Source organism: Megalops cyprinoides, chromosome 6 (genome assembly GCF_013368585.1).
Source record: "Megalops cyprinoides isolate fMegCyp1 chromosome 6, fMegCyp1.pri, whole genome shotgun sequence".
Lineage (NCBI taxonomy): Eukaryota > Metazoa > Chordata > Actinopteri > Elopiformes > Megalopidae > Megalops > Megalops cyprinoides.
Window position 1 is genome coordinate 15,079,570 of NC_050588.1, and position 18,682 is coordinate 15,098,251.

An 18,682-nucleotide genomic window follows, 5' to 3' on the forward strand; every position below is an offset into this window, starting at 1 on the left:
CCTTGAGCGTGCCAGGTAGAATTATAAACACTGAAACTTGACTGGCTCCAGACAGACAGTACTGGTAGTTGTGTCGTTTGTTCAGCCATTAAATGTCAAGTTCAACCTTGGTCAGACTCTGATATACTTTTAGGCAAAGAGACAATACACTTTTTATTTTTGTATTTTGTCTCTTTTTTCAGCCAACTTTTTGTAGTCACCAATTGAACATTAGTCCTATCGTGATGCAGCAATCTCTGCACTGACACAGCACAGAGGACAGTGAATGCAATCCTCCGATGCACATGCATGCCAACCACAGCTATTTTTCATACTAACTTCCCACAGTGCTGGAGCAAATACCAAATGGAGGATAGTTGCCTCTCAGGGTCATCATTTGAGCAATTCATAGGACTCCAAAATGAGCTGAGGGAAGTGTGATGAGGGAACCCTGGCTGACATACCCACACTTAAACAGCAGGGCTCAATATATAGCTGTATGATTCAATATACTTTCTTAATTACTGCTTTTTGTGTTTTGCAATTTGGCTGTGACATGTGATAATGTTCATAATTCTCCTTTCAGGTAAACATGTCATTGCTTTTCAGTACACAGTCAAATGCATTGTCCACACACGCACAGGAGCCATGTATGTTTCATGTATACCTGCTGAGTCAACACACCAGCAATTAGCTATTTTTCAAAGTGGCTGTGTCCTCTGAGGGCTAACCTTGCTTTTAATGGACAGTGGTGCTGAATTGGCACTTAGCAGCCGAGGTCAATGTATGGTGTGCGTGTCTTAAATATTTAGCTGCAACTCAGTTGCATCCTGCTCGCTTTTGCAGGCGGTCAAAGGGAAGCGTATACTGCAGGCTGGCGCTGTCAGGGATGGTTAGTTGAGTCAAAAACGATCTTAAAATGATGTCTTGCAATCTGCTGTCAAAGAGCTTTTGCCAGCAGATGGAGCTAGTGGGTTATTGTTTACCAGACTTCCCAGGACCAGAGGAAACTCGTTTCTATTCGTCTCTGCTCGGGTTTGTTTGTGTTGGAACCTGGAGGAGGGCCCGAAAGGTACATTGTTTCGGCTAGAATCGGGCGGAATCGAAATAGGTAAATCTGGAGGATTTAAATTATTGCTAGCTGGTACAGGCTATGCCAATAAAAACAACAAGGTTGCGAGTGGTCAAGCTGTCAGTTGTAGTCAAGGGATTAGTTGAGAGCAGAGTGGGCTTTGGTATAGCTATCAAACAAGCTAGCTATCTCGCAGTGTAGCTCGTTTGCTATGTAGATACCAGTATCTGTTGAAAAGTGCTGTTACCAGGCAGCGTTGCAGGCGAACTGTAGCCAGACAGTCTGTTAGATAGCTGTAGTAAACGGGGACAACTGGACGTTGTTTTTTCGAAGTAGCTGATGAAACTACCCAGCCGTCACATTTTCATTGATTGTCGAGTTTAAAGAGAAGGAGCCAGCTGTTGGGCGACGAGAAGAGAGAATGCGCCTATCATGGTTGCTGTTGATCGGGGGGTTTTAGCTAATAGAAATGCAGTAGAAACAGCTTTAAACTTAGGCATAAGCTCATTCTTCGTTAGTAAAACGTAGATATCTTACTTAAAAATGATCAAAATTAAAGATTTGTCTGTCAGAAGCTGGCTGGGCTTTCGGTGGCAGCTGTAACGTTAGCTACCACAAAGCTAGCAAGCTAAACTAGCCAGCTAGCATGTTACAGATACTATCTGAATTGCTTTCAGCTTTAATTTACGTTGCCATTATCTGTTATTGTCGGTTTCCACACCGAGGGTCATGCAGTATCTCAGCGATTTATGTGATCGTTAATAAAAAATGTTAATGTGATTTGATTAATATAAAGTGCATCAAATGAAAGTGTATGGAGCTCACTGCGAAAAGTAGGATTTAAAGCCAAAAACAGACTGATTTTTTGACTTCTGTTATGTTATGATTTCATTGGTTGAGCAAATGCATTTAATATGATCGTGGAAGCTGACTGTAACCCGCTCTTCGTTGCTATGCACCGTGGTAAGTTGACCTCCGTGCCCAATTGTTCTCTCCTTAGTTGCACACGGTCAGGTGAAGAAGGGTTGTAATGGAATCCTCAGGTTTGTATTGCAGGGTAACAATATTGGTCACAAAATGACCTTTAGTTTACTTTTCACGTGGACCCTTGTGCCATTTACACCAGCTGTATTCTTTCTGCTCATAAATACTTATTTAGTCATTTTAATTAGTGTGCACTAGTGTTCTTTTTGTATCTGTTATCTCATTGGGAAAAAAAATCTGCCTTAACTAAGAGTGATTAAATATGTAAAGAGATCAACTGAATGCAGTAAAAGATCAGGTGCAAACACTTAGACATAAGCTCAAACATGAGTCAAACATGATTTGTAAATTACAAGTTTTTACATGAAGAAGATATGCCACTCGTGGTTTTACATGCGGTGTGCTAGATGACTTCGGTATTTGTGTGTTTTCAGGACTGCAGGATTGAAAGTAGGGCACACTGAGTGGTGGTGAGCTAGACTTGCAGGAGCATCATTGACCTCGCAGGTAGATATGTGTGACTGACTGTGGTTGGTATTTGTCAATGTATCCTGTGCAGCAGTGGGTTGATTTTTGTGTGTGTAAACCTGGGACAGTCCTTGGCTCTGATTCGGCGTGTGACGTCATCGAGCTCGGAGCAGCGGTTGGGGCGGGGACGAGGGGCTGAGAAGAGGCCCCATGTCAGCCCGCAACGGGTCCGCAAGCGATGCAGAGTGCCGGATCTCTGAGGAGGGCCACACTCTGGAGGACGTGGAGCTGACAGAGCTGGGCCCCTTGATGGAGAGCGTGGTGACAGGGGTGAGCTGCGGGGGGCGAGGGCACTGCAACGTAAGTGGTGGACAGGAAACGTACTGGTGGGCAACCCTGCCAGCAGAGCACAGACACAGGAAGACAGAGCCGCTGACATGCTCAGAAGTGAAATGCTATAATGTGAAAAAGAATAGTTTCAAGTAGTGCAGCTGTGCGGTCTAAATTACTGTAGGAAATTACGCTAATAGTTACAAACCTGGTTTAGGAATGCTAGGGAGAACGTCGCTGTCAGTGGTTTAGACACGTGAGCAGTAATTTATGTTTCCACAGGAGGCCGCAGCCCTCCCTGACGATGAGGAGGAGGATGATGAAGGGGGCCGAGGGATGACGCTGCCCTTACAGGCCCACCATGCTATGGAGAAGATGGAGGAGTTTGTGTACAAGGTAGGAGCCTCAGAAACCCTTTTCAGACCTCACTTTGCTAGTGGGCAGGGAATGCATGATGTGACTGATGGCTCTGTGCTGCAGGTTTGGGAAGGGCGCTGGAGGGTTATTCCATACCACGTCCTACCAGAGTGGCTGAAGGACAATGACTACCTCCTGCATGGTCACCGGCCGCCCATGCCCTCCTTCCGCGCCTGCTTTGGCAGCATCTTCAGAATCCACACGGAGACTGGGAACATCTGGACACACCTGCTGGGTGAGCATGGCCCATGGCCGAACACACACACAGTAACAGGCACACACACTCTGACCATTGTACTTTGGAGAGAAATATATCACACACACCTGATGGCCAAAGCCAGGGGTTGCAGCCATTTCATTCTACATAATCAAACTTCGAGTGTATGATCAGGTTAACATTTAAACTTAGTCTTTAACCACAGTTCTCTGAGGAAAGAGTGACCAGTAGTTTACCACACAGTAATCATGCATATCTAATCTGAAGGTAAGTTTTCTGGGTAAGGTCAACAAGTGTTTCAAGGTGAACTCCAGAAAAAAAGAGTATAGTTGGATGCACCAAGCGCTCACCAACTCCGTGGTTCTTGCAAGACTGCTTTATGCTTTGTATGTCCAGCTGAACTCTTTCACTGGGTGTTTGTAGGAAAGCCCTTATAAAACATATGCCGTCTTTGGAATAGAGGAAAGTGTTATGACATAGCAGCTTCTTGTGCTTAAGCTTCCTGCTGTGCAGTGTCCCCTGCAGCTGTGTTCGGGCCTCTGTAGGGTTGAGCAGAAGGCCCCCCCATCCTGTGCTGAGGGGTGACCCCTGTCACTGTGCTGTCTCCGCAGGGCTGGTCCTCTTCCTGTGCCTGGGAACGCTCACCATGCTGCGCCCCAACATGTACTTCACGGCCCCCCTGCAGGAGAAGGTGGTGTTCGGGACCTTCTTCCTGAGTGCCGTGTTGTGCCTCAGTTTCTCCTGGCTCTTCCACACTGTGTACTGCCACTCTGAAAAGGTGTCCCGCACATTCTCCAAGTAAGACCCCATCTTGGTGGTAATGCTTCTCTTCCTGTATAATTTGTCAGACTAAGGATGTGTGTGAACATACATAGCATGTGTACAGGACACTGCTGTCAGTGCCAGCTTTGGGTAAATACACTAACCAGCCACCATAAGACTGTCTGACCGTATACTTAGCCAGCGAGCTATACCTCTGGTTAGCTAGTCTGACAAATCAAGATGCCACTTTACTGGTAATTAGCGTTTGATAGCTACCCAACAACAAGACATGACATGATGAAGTTCAAAGGCGCTGTGTAAATGTTATGAAAGCGTGCTCTGCTGACCTGTCTGAGCGACGTCCCCTCTGTGCATTCCCAGGCTGGATTACTCGGGCATCGCTCTGCTGATCATGGGCTCCTTCGTGCCCTGGCTCTACTACTCCTTCTACTGCTCGCCGCAGCCGCGCCTCATCTACCTCTGCATCGTCTGCGTACTGGGGATCGCCGCCATCATCGTGGCCCAGTGGGACCGCTTCTCCACACCCCGCCACAGGCCCACCAGAGCAGGCAAGGACCAGCACCCCCAACCGCACCATGACCGCACTGTGACCGCATCCTGAACCACTGCACTCGGAAGAGAAACACCCCCCTTCCCCCCACATGCATTAAAACCATTGCATTTTCTGGAATGAAACATTATTTGCAAATACAATATTGTTGCTCTATGCAGTGGTTCAATGTTAATCCTAAAGTATAACCTTTATATATTTTACATTTTTTTAAAGCGGAATAAAATATCCTGCACGTTCCATTTTTTTCAGTTGTATCATGTATATTAACACATACAGGGTGTAGTTTCTGTATGCTGTCAGTAATAGACAAGGAGAAAACTGAAAGAACTTGGGCTGAACATGTTATACTCTTCCTCTTCTTAAGAGATGGAAAACTTTTTTTTGCCCCGGCCTGTATATGTATGTGTTTAGTAATTAATTTTTTCATTTTACCTGTGTATTTTCAATCTGATGTAATTAACAAATACATATAAAATATTTTTAAATATATAAAATATATAAAAATATTTGTTATGCTTGCTACTTCCATGTATGTTTTGTTTATGGCATAATAATAATAGTAACAATAATGGTATAAATACTGCATAGGTGGTTATGCAAGGATTGTTTTACTTACATTTGTATGTTTTGTGGATATTCTTCTTGGTAGGAAGCAACCAAAGACCAGTTGACCAGTTGATTCAAAAGAATGCCGCAAAGTGATCCACCACGATTATAAGTAATCATATTCCAGACTCAGAAACCCATAAGGTCCCCTTTACCCCTGCACCCCTGTCTCACTCTGTGCTCTCCCTTCCTCCGCAGGAGTGTTCATGGGCCTGGGTCTGAGTGGGATTGTACCCACGATGCACTTCACCATTGCTGAGGGCTTCGTCAAGGCCACCACGGTGGGGCAGATGGGCTGGTTCTACCTGATGGGAGCCATGTACATCACCGGAGCTGGGCTGTATGCAGCGAGGATCCCGGAGCGCTACTTTCCTGGGAAATGTGACATCTGGGTAAGTCTGGCGCCCCACTTTACGGTGGCACACCACCTGCGCTCGTATCACGTCCCCCTGACTCTGTTCCGTCTCTCTCTCCATAGTTCCAGTCCCACCAGATCTTCCACGTGCTAGTGGTGGCCGCAGCCTTCGTCCACTTCTATGGCGTGTCCAACCTACAGGAGTTCCGCTACGGGCTAGAAGGGGGCTGCACTGATGACACATTACTCTGAGATCTGGACGGGAGGAGAGCCTTCTCCTGGGGTTCCACACTGGTTTTGGGACAATCAGACAAAGGGGGGGGGGGGGGGGGGGGGGGGGGGGGGGGGGGGTCGGCTGCCAGACGGTGGAGCAGATTTAAAATGGTTTCTCTTTAAATCTATATAAATGTATATGTATAAGGATATTAGGTGTTCTGGGTCTAAATCTCTGCTGTAGTTCCTGTGGAGTGTGTGGAGCCTTTGACTGGCTGGTTTTGCGTGGGAGGTGGTTGGCTGGCTCTACCCATGCTGTTAGCCACCCAGCTGCTGGCAACCTGCAGGAGGCAGGAGCTGTTCAGTGGGCAGCAGCTCAGTAAGCCCCAGGGGAAAGTCCCGCTAAGCAGCAGGTGTTGGTGGGACCACTCAGAGAGTTTTCTGTCCCCCTGCTGATCCAGGATCAGTTTACCCAGCCATTATTTAGATTGCCAGCTGATGTGGAAAACATGATGAAACTGATCCAGGGCCAGCAGTGTGGGACAGACTCCATTTACACCCTCCAGTGGTGCAAAGGGCTGAGCATTGGTAACATCTGTCAACCACTGTCTTGGTATTCTTAGTTGCATACAAATTCCAGTTTGACCTCTGAGAGTGTTTTTGGAGGAAACAGACTTGAAAATTGAAGTCCCTTCAAAAAATAGTCAAAATAATAATTCATCACAATATCTGCCACTAAGGTTGTTTTTAATGGATACTGATGGAGTCTTTACAAATTACCTTTCTCAGGTATATATATACAAAAAGATTAATAAATTAAGAGATTTTTACGTTTACAGTCTCTGCCTTGGTTTTGGCCAAGCAAAAAGGCATTACTTGTGATGGAACAGGCAAAATAAATCGCTCTGGCAATCAAAGAGGTCAAAGGTCTCTAGCATTGACTTACACCTTGCATTGGTAAACAGTGGTGGCATTTTTAACAAGGGGTCTTTGTCACTTCAAGTATTCTCACCTACTGTACATGTGACAATCTATTGACACAGTTGACCTCTTCATCAGCATCTACAACATAACAGTAATGATGGACCAGGACTGTTCCCTCAGGCATTCTTCCTACACAGATAGGACGGCAGGTCATATTTCCTTTTTGAGATTTAAGGGAGGGGGTGGGATGCACAAGGACCATGTTATTTCACCTCATACCGTGGGGGTACCGTAAAGAAAGGGAACAATTCACTGCACAGGGTCTTTAAGTGCTGTTACAGTACCTGACAGACACAGAAGACATCTGCAGTAATAGAAAGTCAACAGTCCAGGCTCCCCACCCTTTCCCTCTTTGCTTGTTCCAGAGAGGTCATCTCATAAGGTTTATCCCTGTTAGCATCTGGCTGAGAAAATCTAAGCCTAGCTAAGACTAATGATAATGAAAATTCTGAATAGTAGTAGCTAAGACTACAAATGGACCAGGGTGACATAGTCCCTTGAGAAATGTAAATTAACTGTAAGGAGCTTCTTTTTAACCAGAGTGTTTCAGGTTGAAAGCTTTGGTGGTACATAGCTATTCTAGGTATCTGTAAATATTCAGCTCTGTAAAGGGAGAGTATGTGAAAGTTGAGCTATGTAAGCCACCCTGAATAAGAACATACTGCTAAATAATGCAGAGCCTGGAAAAGTTTGCTTGAGTGCCATCTAACGGTACAATTTATACCATAGCTTGTAATACTTACAGTGCATCAGAGGAGGGCCATCTGTGTAAATTTACAGGATGTTCTTATTCATTCAGGCTGAGGTATGGAAACTTTTCACAGTTGAACGGTTCAGCTTCACTGTGGCTGATGTGGTTGAAAGTATGGCAAAGTTCTGTGAAGTAATGTTAATGAACTTTGAGAGAGTTGTGCACAAGAAATGATGTAGATGATCTTGTAGAGATGGCTAACAGTTTTTTTTTCCAATTTTGTGTGTAGAACCTTTTTGAATTACCAAGTTGTATGCCACTGTCTGTTTAGGCCAGAGGCCAGGGAAATGGTCATACTCATTTAAATTATTCTAGTAAATGATACATATTTGAAGATTTTTTCATTAATGTGCAATCCTAAATTTGGTGGTTAGTAAAGCCGATGGATGATCATAAAACTAGTTCTGAACACCACTCTACTTATTTCACATCCACAGTGAATGACTGTGGTGAAGCAATGAACAAAGCAGCTGATGTCTGGCAAGCTACAGTATCATGCAGTATATATTAATTAACTTTCCTGATTAGGATTCCTGATACTCAGGCCAACGGAAAGAAGAGGTGTTGGTCCCAATTGTTTGATGCAAGGTTAAGATGGATATGTAGACTTTTTTCCCTCCAAATTTTCCATTCTTTCTTCTTTCTGCTCTCTCACAGAAAGGGGTCACTGACATTCAATGAAACCCATCAGTAAGCAATTTCCAAGTGCAGCACGCAAAATCTGTTGCTTTTTTTTCAGGTTGGCTGTTAAGATTTGTCAAACTCTGCACATAAACAACTTCACATGTTGTGTGTGCCCTTTTGTGTAGATGAGTGGTCAGTAATTTCTCCAAAAGTCTTGTTCACTTAAATGTACTCTCTTATAATAAATATTTATCAGTGCAAAAATGGGAATATTCATCTGTTGAAATGATGTTGAAAAACATGTTTTTCACATTTTTGATAATTTTGCTGCTATATGTGTGTCCTCACCACTACCTGTACAAAATACATAACAAAAGGCATAGGATTATTACCTGTCTAAAATCATTTGGATAGCTACCTACCCATGACATCTAATTGAAGAATTATATAAATGTTATTTATATAAATATAATATTAATATTAATATACATAAATATTCTTATGGGCTGTAAAGTGGCTCAGTCTGCAAGGTGCTTGTTTTGAGTGCAGGCTGAAACCGGCTGTGACACCTGCCAACAGTGACCTACAGCCCACAGTGACAAAAAGTGGTGCCTTTAATATTATGCATGTTTGCCACAGTCCAGAGCCATTTTGACACATTAGTTACACATCTTTGTCATTATTCTAAATCTTTCTTGATGTCTTACTCTGTGTTGCATCAGAGTCTGGTCAATGCTTTGTGAAGCAGTGTCCCTTTTGTATGTTTGTAGTTCTCCATGAAACATTTTCTTTTTTGTGTATGTGCATGTGTGTAAACCTAGGTTGTGGACATCGTGCTTGACTCTATATACACAGGTGTTCTAGGCCCTCATGGACAGCATGCTGAAACTATGGGTCCCATCCAGTCTGCTACTGGTGAAAAGCGAGCAGAGATAACAGGTAGCCTTAGAAAACTAAGAGAGCATGAACTGAATCAGTTTAAGTCGTCTGTCATACATGTTTTTATCCAGAGTGATGTACAAGATGATCCAGTAGATGCTTTTGCCCAGAGCGATTCCTGACATCAAGAACAAAACGCATCCAGCGAAATGACACAAAACATTACACAGACAAGAAAACTATCATCCACACACAAACGAGAGTCAGCGTCAGACACAAGGCTGAGACCACAAATGTGCCCCTCACCTAACACACAAGTGCGACACAATGTAACTGACAGGAGGGTAACATTCCAATGTTGCACCAACACATACCAAGGCCATCCCTGGGTTATTCTTAGTGTAATGGCATGATAACGTAACAAAAAATAAAAGATACCCCTATGGTGACTTCTCTAGATGGACTTCCACAGACAGACTACTTTGTCCTTGTACGACTGAGTCTTCCCATGATGCGGCTGAGAGATGAGGCTGCTGCTTCAACACAGACTCAATAGGTAAAATTGCTCAGCTATGTTTCCCTTTCAGCTGCCTCACCGTATTTCCCTGACTTATGTCTGTGACATTATTGATAGAAGGGAAACAGTACTATTAATTTAAACAGGGATTAAATCATTTTATTTTAAAGGAAACCTTTTCCTACTGCTGCACATCAAAATGCAATGCAATCATTGCAATGTAATCACTACTCATTCGCTCAAAATGCAGATAAGTTCTTTGAAGTCAGTTCTTTTTATTTTAATGATAGTTTGTATAATGAAAGAAAAATAATGACCTGCCAATGGGGAAAATAGGCCATTTGTCTTGTACATATGCGTGTATACGTGGCTGTGTGTGTTGAACAATTTAGAAAGAGCACGTCTGTGTTTGTTTTGTGTGTGACGTACTTCGTGCAGGAGTATGTTCTGTGATTTAATGTGTTGAGCTGGATATAGATAGTTCAGTGGAAAGGCAAAAGCACAGATGTTCTGTGATGACCAGATGTTTAGCTCATGCGTTCCTCAGTCTCCAGTCTAGGATGTTGCGGTGCTGTCAGCATTTCTATGCCGATGTTCTCTATTAGACCATGCCCCTTCAATATCTTTATAACAACAGAGAAAATCACAATACTTTTAGCTTCAAAAATGTCAGCAACAGAACTCTCAATGCAAAAGCTCAGAATTAACTATCTGCTCAATATCTGGGAAATCTGTGGTGTGACCCTCTTATAATGCACAAAATAAACATCATCCCTATGGCTGACTATAATGCTCATTTAGGTCTACTGTATGCAACACATCAGTTCCTTTGTGATGGTTTCAGTGGAAAATGTGACCCTCACCCAAGTTTTTGCAAAGCCTGCCATTTTATTATGCAGCGATCATAACAAAGGAGCTTTGAGAATTCGACTCATGTCAGTTCTATGGTGTGCAGCGCTGTCACTGTAGTATTGAACTTGGAAATGCACATTTTTTACATTTAAATTTATTCATTTGACAGATGCTTTTATCCAAAGCAACTTACAAGTAAGGTAGAGTACAACACAAGCAAAAAAAACCATACAGACTCAACAAAATTAGAAGCACTGCATGACCAGGTTTCGATGGTTGGCCAGGCAAGGTACAAACTAGCAGGCAAAGCTAACGAGTGCATTAAACCATTAGATTACATTTTTTACATGGTTTTATTTTATAGTTTAGTAGGAAACAGTTCTGAGACATGAGAGGCTCCTTTAGAGGAGGGGGGGGTAGTATTTCAGGTGCTCAGGTGAGAGCTCCTGAAACACATAAGTACAGGATGCCAACTTACTACAATTATGTTTTGCTGTTACTTAGGGCATAATTATTAATATTGTGAAGGATCTATATGTTCTGTGGATGGGAGAGGGCATTTTAAAATAAATACATTATTATAGGCAGACACAGTAAAATTCATTGACTGTTCACTTCGGGAATTATGGCAAATGTAGGTTTAATAGTATTCCCATCAACGTTTTACGTGATCATTCAATGCAGCGGGTTCAAATCAAGTCTAAGTAAGGCAATTCTCGATATGTACCTCTGTGATGTACAAGACATAGGCACAAAAGGTGACAGAAAGGATACTCGAAAGATTAACCTGCCTGGAGATTAACCACACCTACCACTCGGAACACTTAATTACATAGGCTTTGTTTCTGGACGGACCACAATTAAGCGGGAGCACTCTACGCCGGAATAGTCAGGCATGCAGTCTAACAAAATTACAGTTGGGCTCGTATGAAAAATATTCCTGGGGTTATTTAGATGTGGCGAGAGTTATTCATATCCCGGAAATAACCTCGAAAAAATAATTACTTGGTAACGTTAGCTAAGTTAGTTAACCAACTTGCTAGCATTAGAGGACAGCCTTGGGTGCTAGCTGGATAGCTAACAAGCTGGCTGGGTAGTATTTTGCAAGCGACAAACACTCGTTAACTAAGGTTAGTACGAGTAAGAGCAAAGTTGAATCTTGGGGGCGCGTGTATAAAACTATCTATATACTACAAGCTGTCATGGAAAACAATGAAGGTGGTTCTCCTCCCGAGGGATGCAGCGACATCTCCAAGTTAGTCTCGGAGGACGGGAAAAACACAAAGTCTGTACTGTGCCAGCGATGTGGCTCCAAGGTGCTGTGCCCTGGAATGGCCGTATTTGCTGAGAAGGAGGTTCGTAAATATCTTATATTACCTATTAGGACGACACGTCTATGAATATTTATGTGAATTTCTTTTTCGAGGATTTGAAACGTGACTGGATATAAAATGGACAGACCATCCATCTAGCTGGATAACTCGAGGTCTTTGAATGTAGCCTTTGCTCGTTGAGATGGTGAAGTAGCTAGCAGTTTGTGAGACATTCCACAACATCAGTTGCCGCGAGGTAGACGTATCTGATAAGGGCAATGGATGACAAAGATGTAGTTAATGTTTTAGTTTCAGTGTCATTGTATCGCTTGAATTTTGAACGTTACTTCCACGTTAAGAATCTAAAAGCATTTAGGCTATAGTAACCCTGTGTTCAAAGGGTGGAACACTCTGTTAGGGCTTAATTTTTTGTACCCGTTTTGCGTTGCTCCACTAGCTGTTCCTACCCTCAATGAGGAAGAAGACTGGCATCACCCAGGTGGAGGGCACAGTGGATGGGGATAAGCTGACCGCACACTGGCTTGTGGATGACATGTACACCTTTGAAAACGTGGGTTTCACCAAGGATGTGGGCAAGGTCAAATACCTCATCTGTGCAGACTGTGAGATCGGCCCCATTGGATGGCACTGCCTGGATGATAAGAAGAGTTTCTACGTAGCTCTGGAAAGGGTGAATCATGCTTGATAACCCAAGGACACTGGGCAGGAACGATGAGAGTGGGGGTGGGGACTTTAAATCCACCTGTGCTGTGTCCCTTTTGTGGGCTGCTATAGGGATAGTCAGGCAGGGTCCATCACATTCCTGTCATTGGTGTACTGATGTCAAGTGTTCTGTATCTTTAAGTTGTGACAGGATTTGATTATTTTAACTGTTAAATGGTGTTGCTTTGAAATGGTAAGCAGATGTCACTGTCAACGGAAGAGTAGCCTTGGTTTTTTATTCCTCTAATTTGAAACTGTCATAACAAATTCATATGTGTAATCTATTCTTTGTCTTCTGTTCTTTGCGTTTCGTTCTGTGGCACATCAAGCAAAAAAGAGCACCACTCTGAGGTTCAGTCGTAGCACTGCATCTAATTTTCTTTTTAAAAATTGTCTCACATCTGCTGTTTTGGATTTTCTCCCCACCCCCTGTACATTTGCAGGCAGCAAATTGGAGCCACTCAGTGGAGGATATACAGTTACATGGTTATGCTCCCAGTCACTTGTGTGAGGGGAAAGCATAGCTTGGTTTTGGTCTGCGTGTTGCTCTATTTTAGCTGATACAACATAAGCTGTTGAGCCTTATGGCCTGTAGCGGCAGTTGTTATGATGCAGTGCAGCATGCATTCCTCTCACTAGATATGGCCCAAACTATGACGTACAGTACTGTAAGCACTCCCTTCCCTGCTTGATTGAGCACCATGAGCTCCCGCCCCGTCAACCAAGATGCAACCTTGTGCTAACCCTTGGCTGAACACAGGCTGTGTAATGGCATCTGTATCAGAAGAGAATTAAACTTTGCTAAAATGTGTGCATGTTTCTTTATTTTGAGTTTGTGTCTGTGTCTAATGAAGATTTTGTCTTTCATTTTCTTTAAAAGCATTTTTGTCCTGGTACATTACTTGCTCAATTAATTTTGCTGAGATACTTTTCTCGACTGACTGTTTTGTTTTATCCACTTAACAAGAAGGATATTTCACACTGGGGGTGGACCACTGCCTAAAGCTTAACTTGAGTAAGACTGAGATGCTTTACATCCCCTCCAGTTCCTCCCCGTTTCAAGACTTCTCCCTCAGCCTAGGTTCTGCCAGCCTATTCACCCATAGCACTGTCAAAAACCTTGTCATAATGCTTGTTAGCTGACTTTACTCTCAGGTTGCAGTGGTGAAGTGGGTTTGCAGACTCTTTTTGTACAATATCTGAAGGATCCACCTCTACCTCACTGTGTTCTACACAGCTCCTAGTTCATCTAATCCAGCATGGAGCTGCACGACTTGTCTACATCCTCCCTAAACAGTCAAGTCACACCCCTCCTCACCTCACTTCACTCGCTTCCTGTTATCACTTGCATCAAGTTCAAAACCTTGGTGCTTGCAGACAGGACAGTGAATGGGTCACCCCCCTCATACCTACAATCGGTCTTCAAATTGTATGTACTGCTCAGATCACTACGCTCTGCAACCATGGGGCAACTGACTGTCCCATCCTCTTAGACATGATGCCTGCCTGGTCCCCCAGTGGTGGAATGAACTTCCCACCGGGGTAAGGACAGCGGAATGACTGGCCATTTTCCAATGCAAACTGAAGACCCGCCTCTTCAGACTGCATCTCCGTAACACCTCGATCCCCACCCCCAAACACCTCCTACTGGTATTACTTGCAATGTGTTATGGATTCTGTGATCTGCTAACTGTGATGTATGGTAGTGTATGCACTTGCCTTACCTTAGTTTCTTGGATGTCTAGTCAGGTTAGCACAAGTTATCTTGTAGCAGGGCTGGTCTTGTAACTGGTCTGGGAGTGTGTTGGCCTGGTCTGTTCTGTTCTCTTGTGCTGGAAGTCACTCTGGGTAAGAGTGCCTGCTAAACGAATATAATACAATGTAACATATTTCAACGTGATTCAACCTGATTTCACCAAGCTAGCTATTGATCTTTGATTTAGAATGCCTCTTCCCTAGCCTACGTGATGGCTCGTGCACCATGTGACGGTTCAAAACGAACTAAGGTTTTTTAGAGCTAACGTTCACATGAACAAAATAGTTGAGCTTAATACCTTTACAGAAAAAAAGAAAAGATTAGACACTCCACCAAAAATGTGATAAATATGGTTTTCAGTTTGGTGGTGGAAAAACAAAATATACAGTTACGTATCGAAATAAATAAGAGAACTTAAATATTTTATTAACACATTCTTAGATTTGGATGTAATTGTAGATTTGGATGGATATTCTATAAGAATAATTTGTCCAATGACACTGGACACGATATGTTACAGAATATACAAAATATCAGTCAACTTATTCTGGCTTGCAGAAACCTGAAAACCATTTTCACCGTGGCCTGAACTGCCAGCTTATAGCAAGCTAGCTAACTAAGTAACATTAACCACGAAGTTTACGCATGCATTGAAATGCACGGTTTCCGAAATTTCCCCCTAGTTATACGCACATCATTGGTTGTAAAAATCTAGTTAGTGAAATAAAATTATGCCAGCAATGGCAAACATTTAATTTATTGTGTTTGTTAGCTAGCCACGTAGCTTGCGACTTCAGTGGTAGCGGAACCAGTACAACTATGGTGACTAACGTCTTTTTTTTTTTTTTTAAGAAGGGGAAAAAAAACTGCTTCATGGTGCCTTTCTTATTCTTATTCTAAAGCCAGTCAAAGTGGTTTTATTCTCTCAATGGAATGATCGAACTAGCTTGTGATGCAGCTTCTGTTGCATTCTTGTTGGCAATGACACGTCTAAGGCCAAGAGAACACATTAACTTTAATTGCAATACAAACAATCTATAAACAAAAACATAGTAACAAACATTTCTGTTGGATGTTCGACGTACATCAATAAGTTGCACGTCCCAGAGAGAAAATGGTAAGCTTTTCCATGTTTTTACCTGTATTTTATAAGGATACAGCTTCCGTTTAAATCGCGCCAACGTCAGTTAACTAACAGATGTTAACTAGCTAAAATGGTATAAGTTTCTTTCGCCAGGTCAGTGGTAGCAAGCAAGCCACATGTGTTACTTTTCACCTGATGTTTTTGATGTAACAGTATTTTTAGTGTTTTTGCAATAGAATGATTGTGCAACTGTCCAGAGTGTGCTTGTTAATGGCACACGTTAGTAGGAGCACACCACCGTGGAGTAACGAGCGACTGGTGGTGTGGTTGCAGGGAGGCCTGCCCCCATAAGGACAGCTTCAGTGTCCTCGTTAAGGCAGTAATCTTAATAACATCGACACACAAAAGCTGTTAACACATCAGCCAGGTTTGGTTATATGCAGACAGCCAAAGCTGCTATAAGTATGTGATTAAAAACTTACATACACAGAGCACTGACAGAGTTCTATCAGTGACCCATACGGGTAGCACAGCCTTATTTCACACTAATTTGCTAACTCTGTCTGCTATATTCCCATAGCCATATATTGTGGACCAAGCACCTCCAGTGGTAGATCTGCTGCCCAATATTGGCGCTTTAACATTGTGTCCATCTGCACCGTCCATGTCGTTGCAGCGTGAGTGTATATCCATTCACGTGGGCCAGGCGGGAGTGCAGATAGGAAATGGATGCTGGGAGCTGTACTGCCTGGAGCATGGCATCCAGCCAGACGGCAACATGCCGAGTGACAAGACCATCGGCGGTGGGGATGACTCCTTCAGCACCTTCTTCAGCGAGACTGGTGCTGGAAAACATGTTCCTCGGGCCGTGTTTGTGGATCTGGAGCCAACAGTCGTGGGTACATCTCACTGATCGCCCTGTGCTCCATTTCAACGTAGAATCTAGGTTGTGATGTGTGGGAAAACATCACTTTTTTCAGTCGCTGTTAGTTTTGATGTGAAATAATATGGGACTGTTGATGAACCATAGTTTTCTTATTGTTTACAGATGAGGTTCGGTCTGGTAGGTATCGGCAGTTGTTCCATCCGGAGCAGCTCATCACTGGCAAAGAGGATGCGGCCAACAACTATGCCCGTGGGCACTATACTGTAGGCAAAGAGGTCATTGACATAGTTCTGGAGCGTGTTCGCAAACTGGTATGTGTAAAATGCTTACAGCCTATTTCTGTTCTTGAGGGATACAGGTCTGTTTCCCAACCCAAAGTTTGTATGTGAGAGCTTATTGATGATAGCTTTTGGATTATGAATTCATAATAGAATCTCCCTGCTATTTAGTTAAGAATCATATAAATATTTTGCTACTAAGAATACTTATTCTTTGTCGCTGGTTTTTAAGCTAGATGTTCTCTAAGTTAGACGCCAAGATCTTCTCCACAATTCTGAATGTTTTATGTTATTGTTGTTTTGGCTTCTATGATATGTGTCATGCCATATTAGCCTCGTATGTTGTTTTAAATAACCATGTCTGTTAGATAAGCAGGTAATTAGTATGTTGCATTGGAGGTGATCTGAGTTTTCTGTTTTTCAGACTGAGCAGTGCACAGGGCTTCAGGGCTTCCTCATCTTCCACAGCTTTGGTGGCGGCACTGGGTCTGGCTTCACTTCCCTGTTGATGGAGCGCCTGTCTGTTGACTACAGCAAGAAGTCCAAGCTGGAGTTTGCCATCTACCCAGCTCCTCAGGTGTCCACTGCTGTGGTGGAGCCCTACAACTCCATCCTCACCACCCACACCACCCTGGAGCACTCTGACTGCGCTTTCATGGTGGATAATGAGGCCATCTACGACATATGCCGGCGCAACCTGGACATTGAGCGCCCATCATACACCAACCTCAACAGGCTCATTGCCCAGATCGTCTCCTCCATCACCGCTTCCCTGCGTTTCGATGGTGCTTTGAATGTGGACCTCACTGAGTTCCAGACCAACCTGGTGCCCTACCCCCGCATCCATTTCCCCCTAGTTACCTATTCTCCCATCATTTCTGCCGAGAAGGCTTACCATGAGCAGCTTTCAGTTGCTGAGATCACCGGTTCCTGCTTTGAGCCGGCCAACCAGATGGTGAAGTGTGACCCCCGTCATGGCAAGTACATGGCCTGCTGCATGCTTTACCGTGGAGATGTGGTCCCCAAGGATGTGAATGCTGCCATTGCCAACATCAAGACCAGGCGTACCATTCAGTTTGTGGACTGGTGCCCTACAGGTTTTAAGGTGAGAAGTGTTTAGAAACCTTTAAAATATCTAGCCAAATTCTTAATGGATGGTGATGACGATGATGATGATAATGATGATAATGATTTTTGTTATTATTCAGATGCTCATATTCACGGTGACTTACAAGGATAATATGGCGTGATGGATTAAATAGATATCACAAGACAACAACAACACAGGTCCACAACAGGCAGAATTACAGTGAATTGGCAACAGGTTGTGATTGCCATGAGGAACAGTGCTAAAATAAAATGTGTAACAGCACCTTCTTAACTCTGTGACTCTTTCTCCCTCTATCAGGTGGGCATCAATTATCAGCCCCCGACTGTGGTGCCAGGGGGAGATCTGGCCAAGGTGCAGAGGGCAGTGTGCATGCTGAGCAACACTACCGCCATCGCTGAGGCCTGGGCCCGCCTGGACCACAAGTTCGATCTCATGTACGCCAAACGTGCCTTCGTGCACTGGTACGTGGGTGAGGGCATGGAGGAGGGCGAGTTTTCCGAGGCACGTGAGGATTTGGCGGCTTTGGAGAAGGATTACGAGGAGGTGGCCACAGACTCAGTGGAAGTCGACCAGGTGGAAGACGAGTTCTGAGGCAGATCCAGCACCTTATTACCTGCTCTAGGCAAACAGAGCTCTGTTCTCTCCTGTCTTCTGAATCTGTCCTCTAAAATATTCTCAACATTTTTTCTTGTCAACAGAAAAATAACAGCCATAATACCAATAATGCTATGAAAACAGTTCCTCTGTTATTTTCAACTTAGATTCTCAGGTGTTACACCAAAAAAGACTGCCATTGCCACAAAAGTCAAAGGAATAATAATGTATTGCACAAATACACACAACAGAGAAATACAAAGCTGTGACTCTAAGGCTCTAGTGCTGCATGTGACAATGAAATGAATGTGTTTGTGTTTGAAGGTGGTCCCTTGGACAGCTCTCAGGACAGG

The 18,682-nt window shown here is 43.6% G+C and overlaps 3 protein-coding genes across 7 annotated transcripts; all 3 read left to right on the plus strand.

Moving 5' to 3' along the window:
* The first annotated feature begins 973 nt into the window (after positions 1 to 973).
* On the plus strand, positions 974 to 6,070 carry adipor1a (adiponectin receptor 1a). Of its 5 annotated transcripts, XM_036531057.1 has the most exons (10): positions 988 to 1,090; positions 2,052 to 2,094; positions 2,470 to 2,542; positions 2,632 to 2,833; positions 3,116 to 3,229; positions 3,314 to 3,485; positions 4,079 to 4,265; positions 4,611 to 4,798; positions 5,608 to 5,801; positions 5,888 to 6,070. In XM_036531057.1, the coding sequence occupies exons 4-10, from the start codon at positions 2,714 to 2,716 to the stop codon at positions 6,014 to 6,016; spliced, it is 1,104 nt and encodes a 367-aa protein (XP_036386950.1). In that variant the 5' UTR covers positions 988 to 1,090; positions 2,052 to 2,094; positions 2,470 to 2,542; positions 2,632 to 2,713; the 3' UTR covers positions 6,017 to 6,070. The 5 variants fall into 5 exon arrangements, with proteins under 5 accessions (XP_036386953.1, XP_036386950.1, XP_036386949.1 ...); XM_036531060.1 differs by lacking the exon at positions 2,052 to 2,094 and having other exon boundaries at positions 974 to 1,051; XM_036531056.1 differs by lacking the exon at positions 2,052 to 2,094.
* Positions 6,071 to 11,460: 5,390 nt separating this feature from the next.
* rabif (RAB interacting factor) lies at positions 11,461 to 13,376 on the plus strand. The gene is made up of 2 exons (XM_036531062.1): positions 11,461 to 11,939; positions 12,355 to 13,376. Exons 1-2 carry the CDS (start codon positions 11,787 to 11,789, stop codon positions 12,601 to 12,603), a joined length of 402 nt encoding a protein of 133 aa, XP_036386955.1. The 5' UTR covers positions 11,461 to 11,786; the 3' UTR covers positions 12,604 to 13,376.
* A 2,757-nt stretch (positions 13,377 to 16,133) lies between these two features.
* Positions 16,134 to 18,326, plus strand: LOC118778778 (tubulin alpha chain, testis-specific-like). Its single transcript, XM_036530489.1, has 4 exons — positions 16,134 to 16,359; positions 16,509 to 16,657; positions 17,049 to 17,729; positions 18,033 to 18,326. The coding sequence occupies exons 1-4, from the start codon at positions 16,239 to 16,241 to the stop codon at positions 18,324 to 18,326; spliced, it is 1,245 nt and encodes a 414-aa protein (XP_036386382.1). The 5' UTR covers positions 16,134 to 16,238.
* The last annotated feature ends 356 nt before the right edge of the window (positions 18,327 to 18,682 follow it).

Bases quoted from the DNA above. Each gene is read 5' to 3' on its own strand.
- adipor1a (XM_036531060.1), top strand. From the start codon at position 2,714: ATGTCAGCCCGCAACGGGTCCGCAAGCGATGCAGAGTGCCGGATCTCT. The intron at 2,834-3,115 runs GTGAGCTGCGGG...ATGTTTCCACAG, and splicing joins TGGAGAGCGTGGTGACAGGG to GAGGCCGCAGCCCTCCCTGA. The intron at 5,802-5,887 runs GTAAGTCTGGCG...CTCTCTCCATAG, and splicing joins CTGGGAAATGTGACATCTGG to TTCCAGTCCCACCAGATCTT.
- rabif (XM_036531062.1), top strand. From the start codon at position 11,787: ATGGAAAACAATGAAGGTGGTTCTCCTCCCGAGGGATGCAGCGACATC. The intron at 11,940-12,354 runs GTTCGTAAATAT...TTGCTCCACTAG, and splicing joins CCGTATTTGCTGAGAAGGAG to CTGTTCCTACCCTCAATGAG.
- LOC118778778 (XM_036530489.1), top strand. From the start codon at position 16,239: ATGCCGAGTGACAAGACCATCGGCGGTGGGGATGACTCCTTCAGCACC. The intron at 16,658-17,048 runs GTATGTGTAAAA...TCTGTTTTTCAG, and splicing joins TGGAGCGTGTTCGCAAACTG to ACTGAGCAGTGCACAGGGCT. The intron at 17,730-18,032 runs GTGAGAAGTGTT...TCCCTCTATCAG, and splicing joins GGTGCCCTACAGGTTTTAAG to GTGGGCATCAATTATCAGCC.